The sequence below is a fragment of the Morone saxatilis genome, unplaced genomic scaffold, assembly GCF_004916995.1.
Source record: "Morone saxatilis isolate NCDOM2014 unplaced genomic scaffold, NCSU_SB_2.0 Contig6, whole genome shotgun sequence".
Classification (NCBI taxonomy): Eukaryota; Metazoa; Chordata; class Actinopteri; family Moronidae; genus Morone; species Morone saxatilis.
In genome coordinates, this window is record NW_023340206.1 from 8335273 (window position 1) to 8355459 (window position 20187).

At 39.7% G+C, this 20187-nt stretch overlaps 1 protein-coding gene across 2 annotated transcripts; it reads right to left on the reverse strand.

Annotated features, from left to right (window-relative positions):
* Window positions 1-558: 558 nt before the first annotated feature.
* On the reverse strand, window positions 559-7170 carry aamp (angio-associated, migratory cell protein). 2 transcript variants are annotated; one of them, XM_035677846.1, is made up of 12 exons: window positions 6901-7170; window positions 6579-6719; window positions 6370-6489; window positions 5567-5706; window positions 5045-5189; window positions 4855-4938; window positions 4538-4653; window positions 4343-4437; window positions 3586-3676; window positions 2317-2471; window positions 2122-2193; window positions 559-1255 (listed from the first exon to the last, which is right to left on the reverse strand). In XM_035677846.1, exons 1-12 carry the CDS (start codon window positions 6989-6991, stop codon window positions 1246-1248), a joined length of 1260 nt encoding a protein of 419 aa, XP_035533739.1. In that variant the 5' UTR covers window positions 6992-7170; the 3' UTR covers window positions 559-1245. The 2 variants fall into 2 exon arrangements, with proteins under 2 accessions (XP_035533739.1, XP_035533740.1); XM_035677847.1 differs by lacking the exon at window positions 559-1255 and having other exon boundaries at window positions 1466-2193.
* Between the last annotated feature and the right edge of the window lie 13017 nt (window positions 7171-20187).

Genomic DNA, 20187 nt, shown 5'->3' on the forward strand with positions numbered 1-20187 from the left:
CTGCTCACCCCTGAATGTCATAATGCAGCTGAGGTGTTTTTTTCCAAATTTTGCGTACCAGGAGCAACCCATAAAGTGCAACAATGTCGTGACCTTTTCATTTAAGGTGCTCTCATTCTTTAACACGTACAGATATATATGTTAGCAAATACACTAATGTGACCGGCAGCAGCTTGGCCTGTATTAAAGCATCCACATAGCAACAAAGTGGCTGGTGAGTTAATGTATTTCCTGGTTGTAGGAAGGGCAGTAAAGTGTCATGATTGCTCTATTTTGCACAGTTAACAACATCCACTTCTTTTATACAAAGCGTAATTGCTGGAGAGCGTTACACACAACAGTCAGCGGAGATCAGCTGGGTGCATGTTTTAGTTCATATACACAGGTCGGACCATTTTTCTGAGAATAATTAGGAGGATTCTGTGTTTTCCCTTCCCTTTCCAGAAAACATTAGACCTGATTGGAAAACTCATATATATCTTTATAGGCAGTACACAAACAGTTTATAACACACTTTAATAAATTTGCAACAATTGTTTATTAATGTAACTTCTCCTGTGAAGATATATTATTATAACTGTGTTTTACTATATTGTCATTCATGATTTGTTCATACAGCAGCCTCTACTTATGGGCGTCCACAGGAGGATTCATAGTTGTTCACAAATACATTTATACCACTGCTTGTTTTTTATCTATTATTATGTGTTTATTTCTGGGGAATTTTGTCTTTATTCTGAGTGGACAGTAGAAGAGTTAGGCACCCATAGGTCACATAACACACCCACACATTTAAACACAAATAAATTGCTCTGGAACAATTTGAATTTGCAATTCTTCAAACACAAAATACAATAACTTCAGGTTATCAAGTCAAAAAAATACCTCATTATATTATCATGTATAATACTGTTGGAAAATTAAGTTTAAAAAAGAGATCTAAAATGTTATTATATTTTACTGCATTTTGCCACTTTATGGTGGAATTCAACAGGAGTAATTATTTTAAATCTGCTGGTACCTTGGGCAGAATAGATGAACTGATCTATTAAATGATTTTAAAATAACTAAATCTGGTATTAAAGGCAGAGTTTAGAAAATTTTGACTTTTCTAAAACAAGGCCAACTACTATTACTGTACTCACCACTTTCACAATTACAATCTTCTACCTTCAATCACAAGCTTTTGGGAAGATCCACTTTCTTTAGTGTCCCGTCTTTTCCATACTGACTCACCTCCTCCATTTACTCATGTCTGATGAAATAAATAAAACGTATACGAGTTAAAAATGAATCAAATGATAGTATAAACAATGAAAGAGCCCACTTAAATTCAGAAGAATTTTACAGTAGATTGCATATTTTCCTCAGCTTTTCACGTCACAGTGACCCACAAAAGGACCACTGCACTGCTTTATCTCTAAACTGGTAACCACACATACAAAAAACAGACGCCAGTACAAACTATTTTCTCAAATAAGGTTTATGTGTTTTAAGTGGTGGGGGGGCGGACATTTTTCACAAATGACACAGTCCTCAGCTGAAAATGATTTTTCAAAGTTACCCAGAACAAAGTATATTATTTATTATTTGGTATTTACATTTGAGTCTACCTCAAGAAAAACGGGCGAGATCATTTCTGACTGAACAATCTGTCTGAGAGCTGGAAGACCACATGCACACACCCTCAAGAGCTAAACTAGCACTTATTTAGGCAACAAAAAACTCCAGTTAAGGAAAAAATTATAATCGTAACCAAAGGAAACTCTTTTCTGTTTTATCGCTAAAACATTTTGGACAGAACATTAAAAGGGATGTCAAAGGCAAAGGACTGTAATGTATCACTCTTTGAATTTTTCTTTGTTTAGTCTCTAAGGTCCTTGAGCAAGAGCACACTTGGAAGAAAGTAATGAAGAACAGCTTGTTTTAAAGAATCAGATGTGAAACTCAGGACGTAGAAGATGGTGAGACCAGAAGACATTTTAAAATCCTAAGGAGAAGGGAAACATGTTCTCCAGTACCAGAGATCAAAAAGTCTGATCACAAAAAGTCTATTTCTCCTGAAATATATTTCCTCTCCTCTTCTTTTCATCTCTCTCTTCCTCTTCCTGCTCTCCTTACCGATCAGGTCTTTGGAGGCAGAAGACTTTCGCCTGGTTGTCTCCTGAAGCGGTTACTACGAGAGACGCTTCCCTGAAGGCGAGATAGACAAAGACAGTCAGAATGAACACAATAATGGACATAGACTGTGACAGTATATTTACATCCAAGAACGTTCTCTACCAGGAAAGATAGAGCTTTGTAGCAAACTGGTACCTGTTGATGGTGAAGTCGAGGATCTCTGCAGTGTGGCCGCGGTACTCGGACACCATGTTTCCAGAACGAGCGTCCCATAGGCGCAGCGCTCCGTCTAAGCAGCAAGTGGACACCACAGAAGAAGACTCTTCCCACTGAAGGTGAACGATGCCAGCCTGGACGAACACAGACAGAGGTTTTTAGGTGTCAGCAGTGTGAACAGTTGACATTTCTTACTCTAAACCTATTTTACCGCTGGTTAGGAAACTAATGTTCACAATATCAGCCACTATCCTGTTTTTAAACACATCCTATTTGCAATGTAGCTAACACATATTGAGTAGAGACTGGTATTAGTGGCTAGAAGTCACATTATATATTGGTTGCTTTGCTAACAAACCAGCAGATAAGGTAGCTAGGATAAGATAAAGTGTCTGTGCTTGATTTGTCACTTTGACACTTTCCTTTGTTAGACAAAAAGGACTGAGGGAAATGCTTGCCAAACTGTCCTAAAGTGGCTCGAATTCATATTTTATAATATCATTGTATCTCATAAAAAATGTGACAATGTGAAAGGGGTCTCTGGTAGTGACGATCCTACAAAGAATTATCACCTCAATCTACAGCTCCTCAAGGCTTTATGGGGAGCTCATTGTCTAGCTGTCTGGCTGCAGTTTTACTGTTTTGATTCACTGTCACATCTCTCAGTGTCATTTTCAGCAAAAAAAAAAAGCTCTAAAAACCCACTGCACACTCTCTACTCAGTCCCAACAGCAGAAAGACAGAGACTAGCTGGTGAAAACTGTGGAGCATTTAGCAGCTAAAGAGACTGGTATTTCCCTCAGGAGTTGGTAGAGTCCAAAAACAGAGCTAAAGAGAGTGACTACTGGACTTAAATTCATCAAGCGACCAAAAAACACAAATCCAAATCAGTGATGATGTTGCCCTGTGACTGCTGGTTGTGCTAGAAGCAACTGTTTGCTAACACATAAATGGTGATGATATGTCAATGTTCTGTTCACAATTTGTTATTGCAGGTTTAATGTGCAACTGTGCAAACTGCAAAAATGTATTCCTTAATTGTCTTTGTGTATTTAATCTGCACACAGGCAACATCCACTCAACTGGACCTCCCCGATGGCCCCACAAGTGGTTGCTAGGAGATCTGTGATATGACTGCAAAGCGTCCGTGCAGTACACAGAGTTAGGACAAGTGAGAATCCTTCTTGGTATGCGTAGGAAACTAAACTAAACACACACAAACTCCCCCCTCTTTCTGCTGCTTCTTACCTCATGTTGGCACCTGTGCCTCAGGACCTGTGAGGAGAGGTCGTAAATGGCCAGAGTCCCGTCCAGGTACGCCACAGCTATGAGAGGCAGGCTGGAAAGGACAAGAGAGACATTTAGGAAACTGCAGCAGAGCTGTGAAACTGTACTGTTGAGCACAAGCATCTTTTTTATTACAGTGTAGTGTTTCCTGAATGTGTAACCGTTCATATTTGTAGTATAAGTTTATGTTAACTGAAGTTAATTTTCTTTAATAGGGGGATTGCAAACCAAAGCTCCTCTCAATGTGATTTATAACAAGTACTCAGCCCTTTTATTGCGATTTAATGGCCCTTTTTAATCCTTCAAACTGTGATGAAAAGGCATTACAGATGCTCAATTCAAAATAAGGTTTTGATATCACACACCTGGCCTTCAAGACTGAAGTGGAATACGTTCCTGATTGAAATCAGACAAGAGCAGTGATCTAGATTACTGTTTTAATTAACCTGATTTGAAAATGTGAAGCTCAAAGTCATGGCTACAAATTGCACAGTTTGTCAGGCATTCAGTTTACAGGCAGGAATTAGCAAAACATTTGAGAAGCTGTAACCATTAAACAGCAAATGTTTTTTATTCATTTTGTCTTAATGGATTCTTAATTATGAAATCGTGACATCTGGATTCAGCTGGCTGCAGTTTAATGTCTACTCCATCTCCAGTCTACAGTTGATGGTTAATTACTTTATGTAGCTGGTGGTGACAAACGTTTATAACTCACATGTTGCAGAATCCCACAGATTCGACAGAGTTGGATTCTTCTCCGTCTTCAGATCCTTTGGCTTTGCCGCCGTCCGCAGGGAATGATCCGACCACCTTTATACACACGCACGAAATTAAAAACACACACATTGGAAGCTGATAAAGAACAACAAACTTTCTTCTCTATCTTTTATTCTGTTGTCATGACAGCCACCTTGCCCGTGGCCGTGTTGATGAGCTTGGCACAGCCGTCCACTGAACCCGTCAGCACCAGAGAGCCGTCCTTGTTGCACGACAGGCAGGTCAGCGCCCCCTGGTGTCCGTCCTGTCCTGTTGAACGAGACAAACCATCAATGTAATAATTCTTAATGAGCAAATGCAGAGCAGAAAATCTGATGTGGACTGTGAAATCTCTCTATCAAGTTCCACTCATTTTAAGTCGCCTAGTAGATAATATAAAATCTACTAAAAGATTCAAATATAAAAAGGTAACTACAGGATGAAGCTACATTTGAGAGCTGAAAGGCTCACCTTTAACGATGTGGATGGCGTTTCCCTGCTTCAAATCCCACACGCGTACTGTTCCATCCTCATAACCCACCACAGCCCGCTTACCTGCAGAAAAATAAATAAATGAATACACGTTTCACTTCAGTAAAATGAGCTCAATTGAAATGCCAAGACTTTTAAGGACTTCGTGTCTTGTTTTCCCATCTCTCACCATCGGGGAGGACTTTGCCGCTGGTGGCCTGGCATGCAGAGCTCTGGAAGGTTTTACAGTCTCCTGAAGGGATCTTCCACATCCACATGTTGCCGTCGTCTGTCCCCGCCAGCAGCACCGGAGCGCACGGATGCCACTCCAACCACTGAGGAAGCAGGGCAGACAACCACCAATTAACAGCCACTCTACAAACACAAATTACTTCCCTCCGATTTCCACTACAATTTTCTACTGGTTGCCAATGAGCTGGTTTTATAATTATGATGGGTTGTGGGCCTTGCTAAAGGGCAACTCAGCAGCCGCGGATAAGGAAGGGGAGAATGTCTGATTATTCATTTCCACCAAAGGGCCACAAATTCTCAGCCGGAGCGGTCACCCTCTCTTTTTTCCTCATAAATTCCTTCAGCCCCAATAAAAGACTTCACACAAGTGCTTACAGATGCACAAACTAAACAGACACACAGACACACGCTCAAACTGTTGCAGTCATTTTGGATTACACTCTCAAACACACAATCTTACCTCCAGATCTCCCACTTCGAAGGACCAGATCTCCTCTTTGCTTTCTACTTTCCAAACTTTAATCATGCCACTCATGTCACCCGTAGCCACCATGGAGGAGTCATGGCTGAACACTGCACACGTCACAGAGTCTTTGTGACCTGTGGAGACACAGACAAACAAATTGCTTTTTTAGACCCCACATAGGTTTTGTGAATTCTTTAAGTGTCACACAGATCATTTTTAGCTGTGGTGTCATGTAAAACACTTTATTTTGATTCATGGATATTGTTTATGTTCTTGCTGCCCAATTATAAACACACAAGTCACAGTCAGCTGGAAGAAAAAGAAAGATCTTAGTTGAGAATCACTGACTTTTACAAAACCTCGCTGCTATTCTGACCACTTCAGTAAATATGAGTCAAGAGAAGAACTGTTCATTTTTGCCATGTTGTGGCTTTTAAAGAACGTGATTACATTCAAATTACAGATAATCGCTTGCATTTGCAGGGTCAACACGACAGACACTGGCATTTTGTTTTAGTGTAAACAAGAAAACATTTTCAGTCATGTCAGGAAAAATATGAGGAGGTTTATACATTTTCAAATTGTTTTAGGTTTTTATTGTAGACGGGGATATTTAAAAAAAAAACAGCAATCTCTGGACAAACGTCATTTATGCTGCATTTTCAGATTTCACCAGCTTGGACGTAAACACAGTATTATTTTCAGTGTGGCTGTTTTCCTGATGAACTGACTGTAGGTGTAAAGGATTCAGACATGCTTGATGTGAGCACGGCCCTCAATCTGCATTTCACCCTCACCTGTGCACTCCATCAGAACTTCTCCGTCGCTCACCCTCCAAACGTAGGCCTTATCATCCTCTCCTCCCGTTACTGCCATGCTGTTCGTGGCAGGATCCAAACTCACGCAAAACACTGAGCCTGAGCAGAGGAAAGGAGGAGCAATTTGAATGTTTAACTGCCTCAATCTGCCTGATAGTAAGAGCAGAAACCCCAAGGTATGGTGCTACCAGTGTGTTTGGAGAAGGTGAACTCGCTGTCATCTTGCTCTGCCTCAGCTTCCATCTCGTCCTCCGTCTCCCAGCCTTCATCGTCTGCGATTCCAGGGTCTTCTTCAAAGTCAACGTCCCCCAAGTCATCAGCCAAATCATCTGACAGTGGGCGAGAAACACAGTCACTTACGACGAAAGGTGAAATGTCATTTGCTGCTCACCTTAAATCTAACCCCAGCTCCAAAACAGATATGTAGCCTGCCACTGGTTGCCACAGGTATGATTAAAGGTAAATGTTGCAACAAGTGACTTAGGAGTTGTAAACAGTGTTTCTACCCACCAGGACCAGGCTCAGTGTCGTTTAGGTCGATGACTTCAATAATTTCCTCATCACCGTGGAGCTCAATCGCATTGTCCCCCGTGGTATCCATGTTAGCCGGCTGACTCACTTTTATCTACGTACAGAGTCCCAGTGTGCTTATAAGTTACACTCTGGCTCACAAATGGCTCATTTAGTGTCGTGTGAAACGAGATAAACAGCACTTGAATGTCAAACTAACTCCCTCCCCATGTTTTCCTCACGTTGCAGTGACTAGAGAGACAGGGCGCGTGGTGATGACGTACACACACCGTCACCGCTCCAGCGTTGTTTACCTCCGAGTCCACAAGATGGCGGCGTTGTACAAAATGAATATATGGCAGCGTTAAAGCTCAAAATCACAACAAGAAGTGTGTTTCAAGAGCTGGAGCTGATTTATGAAGCACCATTACTGTGTTATATATCCCCATAAAGAGTTTAATTAACACTTAACTAATCTGTTTTTGTGTTTTCTAGGAAACTCTTACAGCATGGTAGCATAATAATGCTAGAAAAATGTTATTATTACCATCTTTATCTTTATTTATCTTTTATTATCTCTCTGTTTTTAGGCTTGCTTTTGTGTACAGTGTCTAAATTTAGTTTCAATGTAATCTCGACAAAGAGATATTTAGCCTTTGACATGAATGCGAGAAGAGTTATTGTTTATTAGCTTTCACAAGGAGAGAGATACATTTGTTAAATCATAGTATTAGTCCAAATAATGTTAGTTTAAAAAAAACAAAATGCTATTCATTACTAAAAATATCAGTTAATCAATGTTGCTAAGTTGCTAAAATAATAACGACTACTTTGAAGTAACTATTAAATATTTAGCAAAGTGTGCTTGTATGCTCAGTTTGTATATTTGTTTATTGATTTCCTTTTTATTTTATTATTATTTCCTGTTATTTTCCTCTTTAATGCGTTGTATTTCCCCCTGTTGCTGGCATATGTCCTCGAGGCGTCATTGTAGAACAAAAAGTCCTCCAACTCAGTTCCATCATCACCATTATCAGTATCATCTTGCAGATAATGTGTTTTTCTACGTAGTTTCTATTTTTGTTCAGTTTTATTTGAGAAGCAGCACAGGAAGTGAAAGTCCTTCCATGTGCAAAATTTCTTGTATGCTTACTCACTCATAAAATGTCAAGTGTTCCTCACTGTGTGATTGTAATAATATGTCACTTTTCAATCTGATCATGACGTGCTAGCTTCTCTTACAATGTAACTACGCAGCGTTCCTTCTTTTTAGAACAGAAATCATATCTCTTTTATCCCCTCCGTGATTAACACTCAGTGGCCTCCTCCGTAGCGAGTAGCAGGCTGAGAGTTCAGATGCTTATGAATCATCATCATTCTGCTTCACCACTGACAGCTGGAGTGCCACAAAACTGTAATTTGCACAGCTGTCATTACCAGAGCAAAGGTTAAGCAATGCATTGTGGGATTTTTAACCTAAAATGGTGTACATTCCATTGACACTTTCCACTTTCATTCCATTGTGGGAATTATTGAGGCCATTGTGGCACATAATGCCAATTCCACTGAGAACTCACATTAACTGTGACTTTGATGGATGTATATTTACTAAAGTACTACTACCCAATGAATAAGAAAACAGTATTTTATGTATGGCTTGGTCAGTCAAACTAATGCTAACTTTGAGGTTTTAACCTGATTTACATACATTTATATCAATCAAGCAAATGACATCATGATGAATTGTGCTTTTCATAACAAAATATTAGAAATACCATGTAGTTTGTTGCATTCACTTAAAACTTTTGCATCCACTTAAAACTTTTCTTAAAAAGGACCTGATAATTGGTGAATAATGTGTCTCATTCAAGCTTCTCTCATCTGGATTTTGGCAGCTGGACCTCAGAATGACCCTGAAACAGTAAAGCTGTACCTGATTAACCACCTCAAGTGTCCCATGAGCAACATACAACTTAGAATGAATCCCTGGCAGCTGCAGGTATGATGAGGCCTCACCTCCTGAACCTTTCTTGTGTGGTGTGTGTGTGTGTGTGGGTGTGTGTGTGTTTGGGGGGGGGTTAAAATGACAAACTATCTAAGCGCACATCATTTAGGGATATTTGTGAGACTGCAGTAAACCACAGGAATAACATTAGAAGCAGAGCAGCACTCCATTCTGAAAGGAGCTCCCCTCTCCTCCTTAATCTCTCCATCTAAAGTTCCCTAGCCAGAGATATTTTATGAACACTTAACACAGTTTGTCTACTTCAGGTTTTTGGGGTTTTATGTCTCTCGCTATATGCTGCTGGCACGGCTCAGGGACTGCATGCCCGAATAAGTTTTACTGGCTGCCCGGGCCCTCCATTTCAAGCCTTCCCTGGAAAAATACAACCATCTCATGATGTGGTGAGATGTGGAAACATCAGGGTGTACGTTATTTAGATATTTTAAGTCTGCAGTGAGTGAGAGATTTATAAACTCTCCGTTTGGTTATGAGTAACGCTGGAAGAGGCCATTGAAGCCTCATGCTGGAAAGTTAGATGACATTAGTTACGACGCTGGTTGCAGCTGCTTTATTTAATCAATCTGTTTCTGCAGTTTGTCGTTTTTTTCTGGCCGTCATACCAGCAAAAGACTTCATTCAGCTCCTGTTCACATAACTTAAAAGCCTCTAACATTGTCGGATTAATTTGGGAATATTAATCAGGCTTCTAGACATTTTTACTACAGCGAGTTGTGGTTGATTTTGAAGGATGTTACCAATACTGATCCAAGAGCTGATGTTTTTCCAAATAATTACATTAACCCATTTTCATACCAAAACATGGCGAAACAGTGTTTTCCAAGAAAAAGCCCCTGAAACAGCAGTTAGACCAGACCCAAAACCCAGACTTAGGGAATTCTTTTAGGCTTAGCAGATATTTAAAAGCAGTGTGATTCATAAATAATTTTCTGAAAATGTAAATACAACATAGCTGGTCACATCAAAGATCGACAACGTGGCTGAATAAAGTATGAGAAGGCAGGTTTAATCCTAGTCAGGAGCTTAGCCTGTATATACAGTCTCTGGTAAGGAGTTACAGGAAACAAATTCCATATATGTAACAGACATCATGAGTTGTTTGACCTGAGCAGACATGTGATTCAGTCCCCCCGAGCAACTTCAACATCCAACAAAACATCAATCATGGGCTAAAAAAATAGTGATTTAACCCCTTTCAGTTATTTAGTTTGGCTTTTCCTCTTTTATTAGGATATCTTGTGAGGTTAGGAACAGGATTAACATAAGATTTTGTACACAGATTAGCAGTTTTTTGGTTGTGAACTGAAATATCCCCAATTAAACACAAGCAGCGGTGGAAAGTAACTCAGTACATTTACTCATTTATTTACAGTACCTTGTACTTTCTTTCAGCATTTGCGTTTTATTCTTTATTCTTCTACTACATATTAAAAGGAAATATGTGCTTTTTACTCCATTACATTTACTTCTTCCTCATCTTGCTAAAGATTAAAGCAGTTGTTTCCAACCTTTTTGGCTTTGACCACTCATTGAAAGGTAGTGTCTACTTGGAGCCCCTCGTCATGTTTAAGAAGTCCACGAGTTGTTAGCAGTTCCCCTCTAAACTGCTCCTACGGTGTTATTTAAATGAGATACTTCACAAAAATAGCAGATATAACAAATATGTACAGCTGAACTATGTTTTAGGTAGGCTAGCTGCATGGCTCTATGGTTATTGGTCCAGCACTTTGATCCAGATCGAAATATCATAAGTAGTCCCTTAATTTGTCCACTGTATAAATTATTTATTTAATTACATTCATGTAAAAAGAAAGATAGGTAGGGAGAAGGGGAGGGAAGGGTTTCAGCCTCAGTTGTACTTGGTGTAGCACTAATTAGCAAATGTTAGCATGCTAACATGCTAAACTAGGATGGTGAGCATGGTAAACAATTTGTGTTGTTGTTGCAACAACACTCTACAGTATACAACAACAGCAGAGTGTTATTGTCACTGTGAGCATTCAGCTCACAGCATCCTCCTCCTCCTCATCATTATGTCACAACGCCACAGATTTGTGTTGTGACCCCTGGGGGTCTGGTCCCCTTGGTTACAACAATAAAACACTGCTTACATTGTTGCCTTAGTATTAATGATCTAATATGCCATATATAGTAATATGTCACTCGCAAGGGCCATTTTTTCTGTGGAATAAGTACTTTTGATACTTTAAGTATATTTAGCTGATTATTCTTAAGTACTTTTGAATGCAGAACTTTTACTTGTAAAGCAGTATTTTTACATTGTAGTGTTGAGTACTTCTTACAATATGCAGATTACTATCAGTCAAATTTTTGCAATTGTAAAAATGTGTCTGCAGGGTCAGGAAATCATTTTACCCTTAATTTAAATGAAACACAACGATGCCTTCATGTGTAAGAGCCGGCTGGAGGGTTGTTCAGCGCCAGTGGAGGTTTTTTTGCTTTGGGTGCTTTCCGGTTTGGTTTTGTCTCAGTCTTTTGAATCTGCCTATTTTTACCCAGGCACTCTGGAAGAGCACATTGGGTGGGCTTCTCTCTGCCGTCATCAGGACAGCAGAGACCAGGAGCGACCCGTCATAACAACATTTCTCGGTTTATCACTCCAGCAAGCTGGTTTATGTCTGAAAAACAGGACACTCTGGGGTGCTGTTACTTTATAGGCACACACACACGGAAACACACACTCTGCCTGACCAAGACATGGAAGCATATTCATCTACTGTGTGTGTGTGTGTGTGCATGTGCGCTACTTGCACCTTTACACACACACATGCACGCACACACAAACAGTATCATTAATAAGGCCTGGGAGCTGTTGCTGTGTGAGAGGTAATTACTCCATGCAGCTCAGCGAGGCTTTGATGGAAAGTTTTAGACTAACTGGCTCGACTGTAAGAAGCCTTGACTCTGCTTCTTTTTAACAAGAACTCTTTATGGCTCCTTTTTGCTCTCTTTTCTCTCTTAAAAGCACCAGTTTCATGGCATCCTGGAAAGATTTGATGTCTCTTTTTCAAATATAAGCAAGCTAACACACAAGAAAATGGCTTAATTTACATAATAACACTGATTAATGTTGAATCTGTTGTTGTACAGCGCCATCACACGCTGTCAAATGCACTGTGAGATGTTAGAAGTGTTTTCTTTCTTGCTGGCAAAGCAAAGCTTCTTTATGACGCTGAGGTCTGCCTGCTTTGTCTGCGTGCTGCGTCTGACTCATGTGGGACCGTGTTGGGTGAGATGACGGCTTCCCTTCTCAAACCACTAACAGCCAGTTGTGTGTGTACTGCAAGAGGTCTGGTCCACAGCCTGTGTGTGATGTGTCTGCTGTGGTAGCAGAGCGGTAGTTTGCGCAGGCCGTACACGCTCGCCTGTTGACTTTCTAGCCTGATTGCTGCTCCTTTTCCAGCCGCTGGCCAAAAACATGATGTATTTTTGGAACATCATTACTCAGGATCTGTGTTTTTAGCCAGAGCCATGTAAGGTTCTTTGGTACTGATGCTTTTAAAGGCATTATGCTCTAAAAAAAGAGGATTTATATCTACTTGCACTGGATGTAAACCTGAAATGGTTACTCCCATAGATGCAAAATAGTTAAACTAACATAATCAGCGATTTGGCAACCCGCGTGTCATGTTCACTGAATTGCAAATGTGCTGCTCCGGGCAATATAAGCCAATCTAATCCCTGCTTTGACATCACTGCTCTGGACACATTCACTGACACACACACTCACGTATACACACATTTGAGTGTTTTATGCATGTCTGCGTCAGCAAATGCCCATAGACAAACAATGCAGATGCAGATGTCCAAGACCAATTTGTGCTCCCTGACAGAACAAGTATAAACTTTGAGCTTTTGTATAGAGTGTGTGTCACAATGATGTATATATCTCTCTGAATATGATGAGAGGACTGTGTAAGTTGTTTGGCAATTTGGAACCTATCTGTAAAGAATCACTACTAACATAAGTCTTCACATTATTGCATCTTTTTATAGCCTTTATTGGTTAGTTTTTGTGTGGCTGTTGACTCACGTTATTTATAAGCCTATATCTTTATTTATTTTTAAATGTCATTCATATTTCGCTAATGTCAGCTCAGGTTTGGTAGTTTCAGTTTAGTTTTCATTTAGTTGCAGTTCATGTTTTAGTTCTTTAGAGAGAGGTGTGGTAGAAAGTAACTTAAGCACACTTTTGAGGAACTTCTACTTTGCTTTCCATTTTCTGCTACATTATACTTCCACTCTACTGTAGAAGCAAATATTGTACTTTTTATGCATTTATTTAATAACTTTAGTTAGGCCTACTAGTCACATTTTAGATTCATTATAATAATACAAAATATAATCAGTAGTATAGTATATAATCAGGTCAAATATTGGTTAATCTACATACAACAACAACATGAAACAACAAGCCTGAATTCTTTCTTTGAGTGGTTGAAAATGAAAATGTTGTCTCAAGTATGTATGTTATGTTTGTTTTCCTACACAGCATACAGAGGAAGAAGGTCTGCAACCATACAGGGTTTAGGCCTGGAGTCAAGCACAACAACATCAGAGATGCCTCCAAGACCGACCGCCTTACGTAACTGAGGCTCCTCTGTTGCTATGGACACGGCCGTCCCAACGGGCCTCCCCTCTACTCCAAAAGAGGAGCGACCTCGATTAATACTGTAATAAATGCAAGTTATACCCCAGCAGCACAAAGATGGGGCTGAGTTAAAAATAATCTACTTTTTCACAGAAGCAGAAGTGGCGATAGTGACCTGGAGGGAAGGTCGATGCTCAGAAGAGAAAGCACCTGCCTTGCTGAAGTGCCCTTGAGCAAGATGAGGAATCACTATTGAACCTCTGATCTCCTTGGAGAGGATAAATGTAAGTGAAAACATGGTATTTGCCCTGTAACAGAGGAATTGATTATAAACTATGTGATGTGTTATAGTGCGTTATAGTGATATTATAGTCATGGTATGAGATGAAAACTGAAAATAAAACTAAGCACGCTTAATGGCAACTTTAACGTAGGTTAACTGCCATTGCCTAGGGAGCCACGTGGAAAGTTCGTGGAGTAACTAGCTCAGTAAAAATAAAAATAGAAATTTTAAAATTTCCACATACTGAGTCAGCTGTAACACATAAACACTGTTGCTATGTGTTGCCATTGAGAGTACATTAAGACTTAGCAAGCAGAAAGGTCTGAACAGTTAAGCCAGCTAGCTGTAGTTCACTGAAATTAATGGGAAAATACCAATTCCCAAAATAGAGATTAGTTTACTAAAAGTAAACAATTCAAACACTGTAGTCAGCTAAAAGTAATGCAATGGTTAAAAAGGTTAAAATAGTGAGTAGATTAGGTTCAATTAGGTCAAACTGATGAATAAATAGTTTCAAATAGCTAGCTAATAGTACTGGATAAGTAGTTAAATAGATATAGCTACGATATAGCTAATGCAACAGGTTAAAAGGCAAGGTAGGTTGATTTGTATAGCAGCTTTTAACAACAAAGCAATTCAAAGACATAAAGTGCATTAAGATACGATATAAAAGAAGCATAAGGAACTATAAAAAGGCACATATAAATTGGATTTAAAGAAGCATTGCAGTGCAGTTAAAGTTAAAGTTCAGTGCATTGTATGAAAAAACTGTTACAATAAGTAACAAGTGAGTTTATTGACGCAGCTGCACATCAAACGACACAGGATAGGAAGCACTGAGATAAAATACCCACATACTCAATTAGATACTGTAATAAGACATTACTATAAATAGCATTGTAATATAAGGATATTGTCAGCACCTGACCTTTGACATCCTGGCAGATGAGGGTTAGGTTGTATTTGCCTTTCAGCTATAACCAAAATATTCCAACCTCTATGTGTTTGCTGTCAGTGGAATATGAACATACACGGTGATTAAATGCAACAGTCTTGGAGTAACGCTGTTTGTCAAAGCTTTCTTTCCTTTGCTGAATGACACACTAGCACAAATCTTGGCAGACATGAAGTTTAGTCATGTTTCAACCACTTCTACTATTTGGTGGGTTGACCGGGTCCATTCAGGCCCAGAATCTTTCCAAAATCCATCCAAAATTTCTCTGTGAACTTCACTGAGCCGTCAGAGGAGCCTGGAGCTACGAGAGGAACCAGTGAGAACAGACTTAACTCATAGCAGAGCTGTGTAGTCTACCTGCACTTGGTGAATAATAACACTGTCTCTGCCTGCAGATGTAGCCTGGAGAGAAACTGGTTAGCATATTACAGTAATCAAGTCAGCTAAACCAGTGGTGTCGCAGTTTTGCCTGTGGGTGGCTGCTGAGACGCAAAATCAAATATAAAGTAATGGAAATAAAAGCATATTGGATTAGAGAAGGCGGTGTGGAAGGCGTTTCATGTTGCAATGAGCAAGAATTGGATAAAAACGTTTGTTTCATTTTGCCACTACTGGTTATGGAAAGTGTTGAATAATGGAAGGAAGGTTAGTGATGTTGACGTAGCTCTCAGGCAGCAAATTACTTTCTATCATTGGCAATTACAACACAAAATTAAATGTGCGAAATATGATTATTTTATTTGATTAATGACGTATTGATTCAGTTGACAGGCTTGAATAACTTTACAATCTATAGGTCAATATCAGTGTTTTTTCAGCTTGTTTGTTCCTAACAACCAGTGAGGATACTACATAAAAACCACAGCAGAACTATTATAAAATCAGCATATTGTAGTAGTTATTAGTTATAACTCTGGAGATAAAAAAATATATGTAGTCATGATGAAACTGCTACAAGAGTCAAGTTAGTCATACGAGCTATAAATCTATCAGACTGCTGCGGGAACTTTCTAGCAATATGATAATGACACAAGAGCAGATAAATCTATCTATATATAAAAGCTATCAGAAACACACCACTGAGATACGCAGGCCAATTGTTAATGATTATTATACAGTACATTCAAGCTATTACAGTGGAGAAAAGTATTATCAGGTACTTTTGAGTAGTATAGACACACTGATTATTAGTGTACGTATATTATAACGGTTAAAAAGAATATATGTTGGCATGAAGTTATAATAAACTCCTATATGAATAATATAGGAGTATTTAGATACTGTGTTTTGAGATAAAATACAATAAATATGATAAAGGTCTCAAGAACTCACTATAGACTGGCACAGAAACACTATATAGAGGCTATAACCATATTCTGGATTATAATAATGATGTCGTGGTCAATTAAAAATGCCATAGAGTGGGAAAATCGTATTAAAAACTCATTACTGTGTACCACAGACATACAGGCTCCTATATGAGCATTAAACAGCAGTTACAGTAAATATAAAACATCATAAAGTAGGACGAAGTTATTCAAAACAAAGAAATAATGACATTAGACAATATGACAGTGATATTTCTTATAGTAACTAAGTACTTTTAAAGTTTTGAGGTAGTCCACTTTTATTTAATAATACAAAATAAAATCAACAAATCAAAATACTTATTGCTACTATATATAGTATATAAAAGTAACATGTTGAATGCAGCACTTTTACTTGTAACACTGTAGTATTTCTACTTTAAAGTAAAAGATCTGCTGAGAGGAGTTATAACACAGGACACGCCCTGAGACTTTTTCCTTATTGATGACACAGCCATAATTACAACCTTTTCCTCCAAACACACACACACACACACACACACACACCGCGCTGTATACTAGTAGATAATCACATTTTCATTAGGCTGATCCCGCCCCTGGTAAAAGTAGGGGCGCTCCATGTGACGCTGCTGGGGCTGTAACAAAAATCCAGTATGGCGGAATCTGTCAGGAGATGAATTTCTTCGTCTCCCCCCTCCCCCCTCCCCTACAGCTCCACTCCAGCCTCCCCTCCCTCCTCATCATCTCTCTTCTCTCGTCTCTCTCTCTTCCTCTCTCCTTCTCTCCTGCGTCGAGAAAAACCCAGAGTCTAAACATGGGGACAAATAAAACCAGTGGGAGCCACATTGTTTGGGACGACCTGGCTTCCTCCTGGCCCGTGTAAGGTGAGCTGCTGGTAGTGTTTGGTGTGCTCTCAGGGAATGAATGTGATGCCGAGCATGCGCCGCTTTGAATGTGATTTTGCAGGCCCAGAGGAATGGCCGATGCACAGACAGGATTTCATCAAAAACAACGTCCGGTCTGTAAGTATTCTACTCCGCTCCGCCTTCGGCGTTTTTCCCCCACCGGCTGCTTTTGTATGACATTTCTGGTAGGAGCATGCTCTTCCTTAAAAGCTACATATTTCCATAATCGGTTTGTTACACTGGTAAGCGGCGGGAATGTGTAGGCAATAAGGGAAGGGAGGGGTTGGTTGTTGGTGGTGGTGGGGGGAGGAATGGAGAAGCGATGTTTATTATGCCGATTGTTGTTGAGCTATTTTTAGAGCACGGCCGAGCCTTGGGCTTTAATGCAAAATACACAGTGCTAAGGCGCCTCTGTCGCCTTGTGCCCGTGTTATTGGTGAGAGAAAATGCGTAAAATGAAGGTACAGGCCTGCATTAAGTGTGTGTTTGAGTGTGTGTTGTGTGAATGGTCCGGGATGGGCGGTGTCACCAATTCACTGCAGCGTCATTTTTTTTTTTTTTTTTTTTTTTTTTTTTTTTTTGTGAATGGGGGCGTACGGGTTGTTGGAGCTGTTAAAGCGACATCAAAGCTGCACATTACGGCTGGTTTAAAGTGTCGTTAAGAGCACGGAACGGTTTGTAGCAGGAAATATTGAGAATTTAGTCGTTAGATAATGTGAGAGTTTGAGTTTCTGGAGTGCAGGGTTAGGTTGACTGAGTGTGCACACCGGGCTGTGATTGTGATTTATAGCAGCTAGTGTCATAATTAATGCATGTTATTATGCTTGTTGGATGTTAATTAATGCCTTTTTTTCCTCCTAGTTTTGATGTAATCTTTCACAATAGCTCTGGTTTCAACCCATTTTTACAGGTTTGTGTTTTTATCATTTCTTCACTTTGGGCTTCAGGGCTCGTCTCCCCAGATCTGTCACCCTGCATCAAGCAAGCTCTTTTTAGGGACAATGGCCTAGGACACACACACACACATGCATGAATACCCCTCCCGAGACAGATGAGATGCCCTGGGAGAATGGTGTTGCATGAAGCCCCCCTGGAGTGTCAGCTACTCCCTGTGACACACACGTTCGCCTTGCCCACCCCTCCTTGCCTTTTCCATCACAAAGCACAAGTGTGCGTGCACTGTGCAGTGACCGACTTTTTTTTGGGGGCAATTTGTCCTGCGGCTGCACTGTCTGGCCTCTCTAGTCTTGAGACCCACCCAGCCCCCCTAAGTGCACACACACACACACACACACACACACATGCATCCTTCCTGCTTCAGAGGACCTCTGAGACCTCGGCCAACACACACACACAAGGGCGTGAACATGCACACTACCCCCATGCCCCCCTACCCACAACGCCCTGGGGCAGTTTTACCCCTTTCTATTTGTGGTGGTAAAGTCGACTTGATGCTTTGGGCTCAAGCCGTGATCACATCTGACACTCCTGCTCCAGGCTCGAGGAATTCAGGCTACTCTCCGAAAACAAAGAAAAGAACAATCGTTTATTTCCAGAAACAGCAAAAAGACCAATCAGCTACCTCCAAAAACAAAGAGAAGATCATTTATCCCCAAAACGCATAAAATAATCAAAGGTTTCTGCTCTGTGAAGTTCACATGTTCCTAAGACTAACAGAACTGTTCCATCCATTTCTACAGTGAAAGTAGTACATCATACTTTTTCCATATTTTTTCTTAATCTTGGAGCGCCCCAGTAAAAGAGAAACTATGTCCGGGACAAGCAGTTTATTGCCTGATTGGTTTACAGCTTCTTGCAGTGTAAGCACGAGGTCGAACTCGAGGTCGTATTGAGCTTTTTCGACTGTGGTCTTGGATCTGCATGGCAACAGTATTTTACTTTAAAAAGTCCCGGGATGTATTTCAAGGAGCAGGATTTCATAATTGGCCAGATTAAAATATAGGAAATGAATGATTTAAAGGTCCAGTGTGTAACATTAAGGAGGATCTGTTGTCAGAAATATAGTATTCATAGGTGTGTTTTCATTAGTTTATATTCACCTATAAATAAGAGTTTTATTTTTGCTACCTAAGTTAGAATGAGTTGTTTCTATCTATAGAGGGAGCAGGTTCTCTTCTCTGGAGTCTGCCATGTTGCTCTACCATGTTTCTATAGTAGCCCATAAAGGACAAACCAAACAGTGGCTCTAGATAAACCTTTCCAGTAGTTTCTGAAGGCTGAGCTGTAACTTCACTGCTAGATGCCACTAAATCTACACTATGGTTTTTTAAAGTTGTAAAATAAATACTGTTTACTGTTTAATAAGTGTTAAGACTGCTTTAGAACTGATACCATTAGTTGATTGATTGATCATTCAGTCAACAGAAAATTAATTGGCAATAATCACGATAAAGGATTAATCATATAAACTCAACTTGTCTGGCATCTGTGTGTTTTATGATAGCAAACTGAATATCTTTCACTTTTGGACTGTTCATCTGACAAAACAAGACCTATAATGTTCTCTAAGGTGCTTGCAACTTGCCATGAGCATTATTCAGTATTTTCTGACATATCCATATTTTATTATTATCCTAATAATCTTTAGTTGCAGACCTAGATTGTTTAAAAAATGGATATAATTGCCCTGATGGACATACGCATGAGTAAGTCATATATCAGCTCTGTTCAGTCAACAGTTGTCACTGAAAGATCAATACTATAAATAACTGGAAAATGAGCTGCGTGTATGTGGGAGACATTCACAGGGATTCACCTATCCAGATTTCTCCTGATACTGATTGCGATCCCTCAACTCATCATCGATATCAGTGCTCTCTTTTTCATAATTTAAAACTTGTAAACCTCATTGCATAAAACTCAAGTTCACATGAGGCAAGGGACTGTTGTGGCACAAAAAACTGCGTTGGCAGCCCACTATGACTGAATCAGTGTAGTGGAAGCATTAATTTTAGAATTAAATTGATGAATAAACTGTTTTTAATGTGGATTAGTCATGGCTGATACTGACTCATTGATGTTTCTTGGTTGAATGCAGATTTCCAAACCTCAGTAAATCAAAACCTTCAAAAATCAAACTGGTATAATTAGATCAGAAATTAGACCTTATTTTTTAAAATAAAAGCAGTGACATGGTCCTTTTTATCCTCTCTGATAGGTT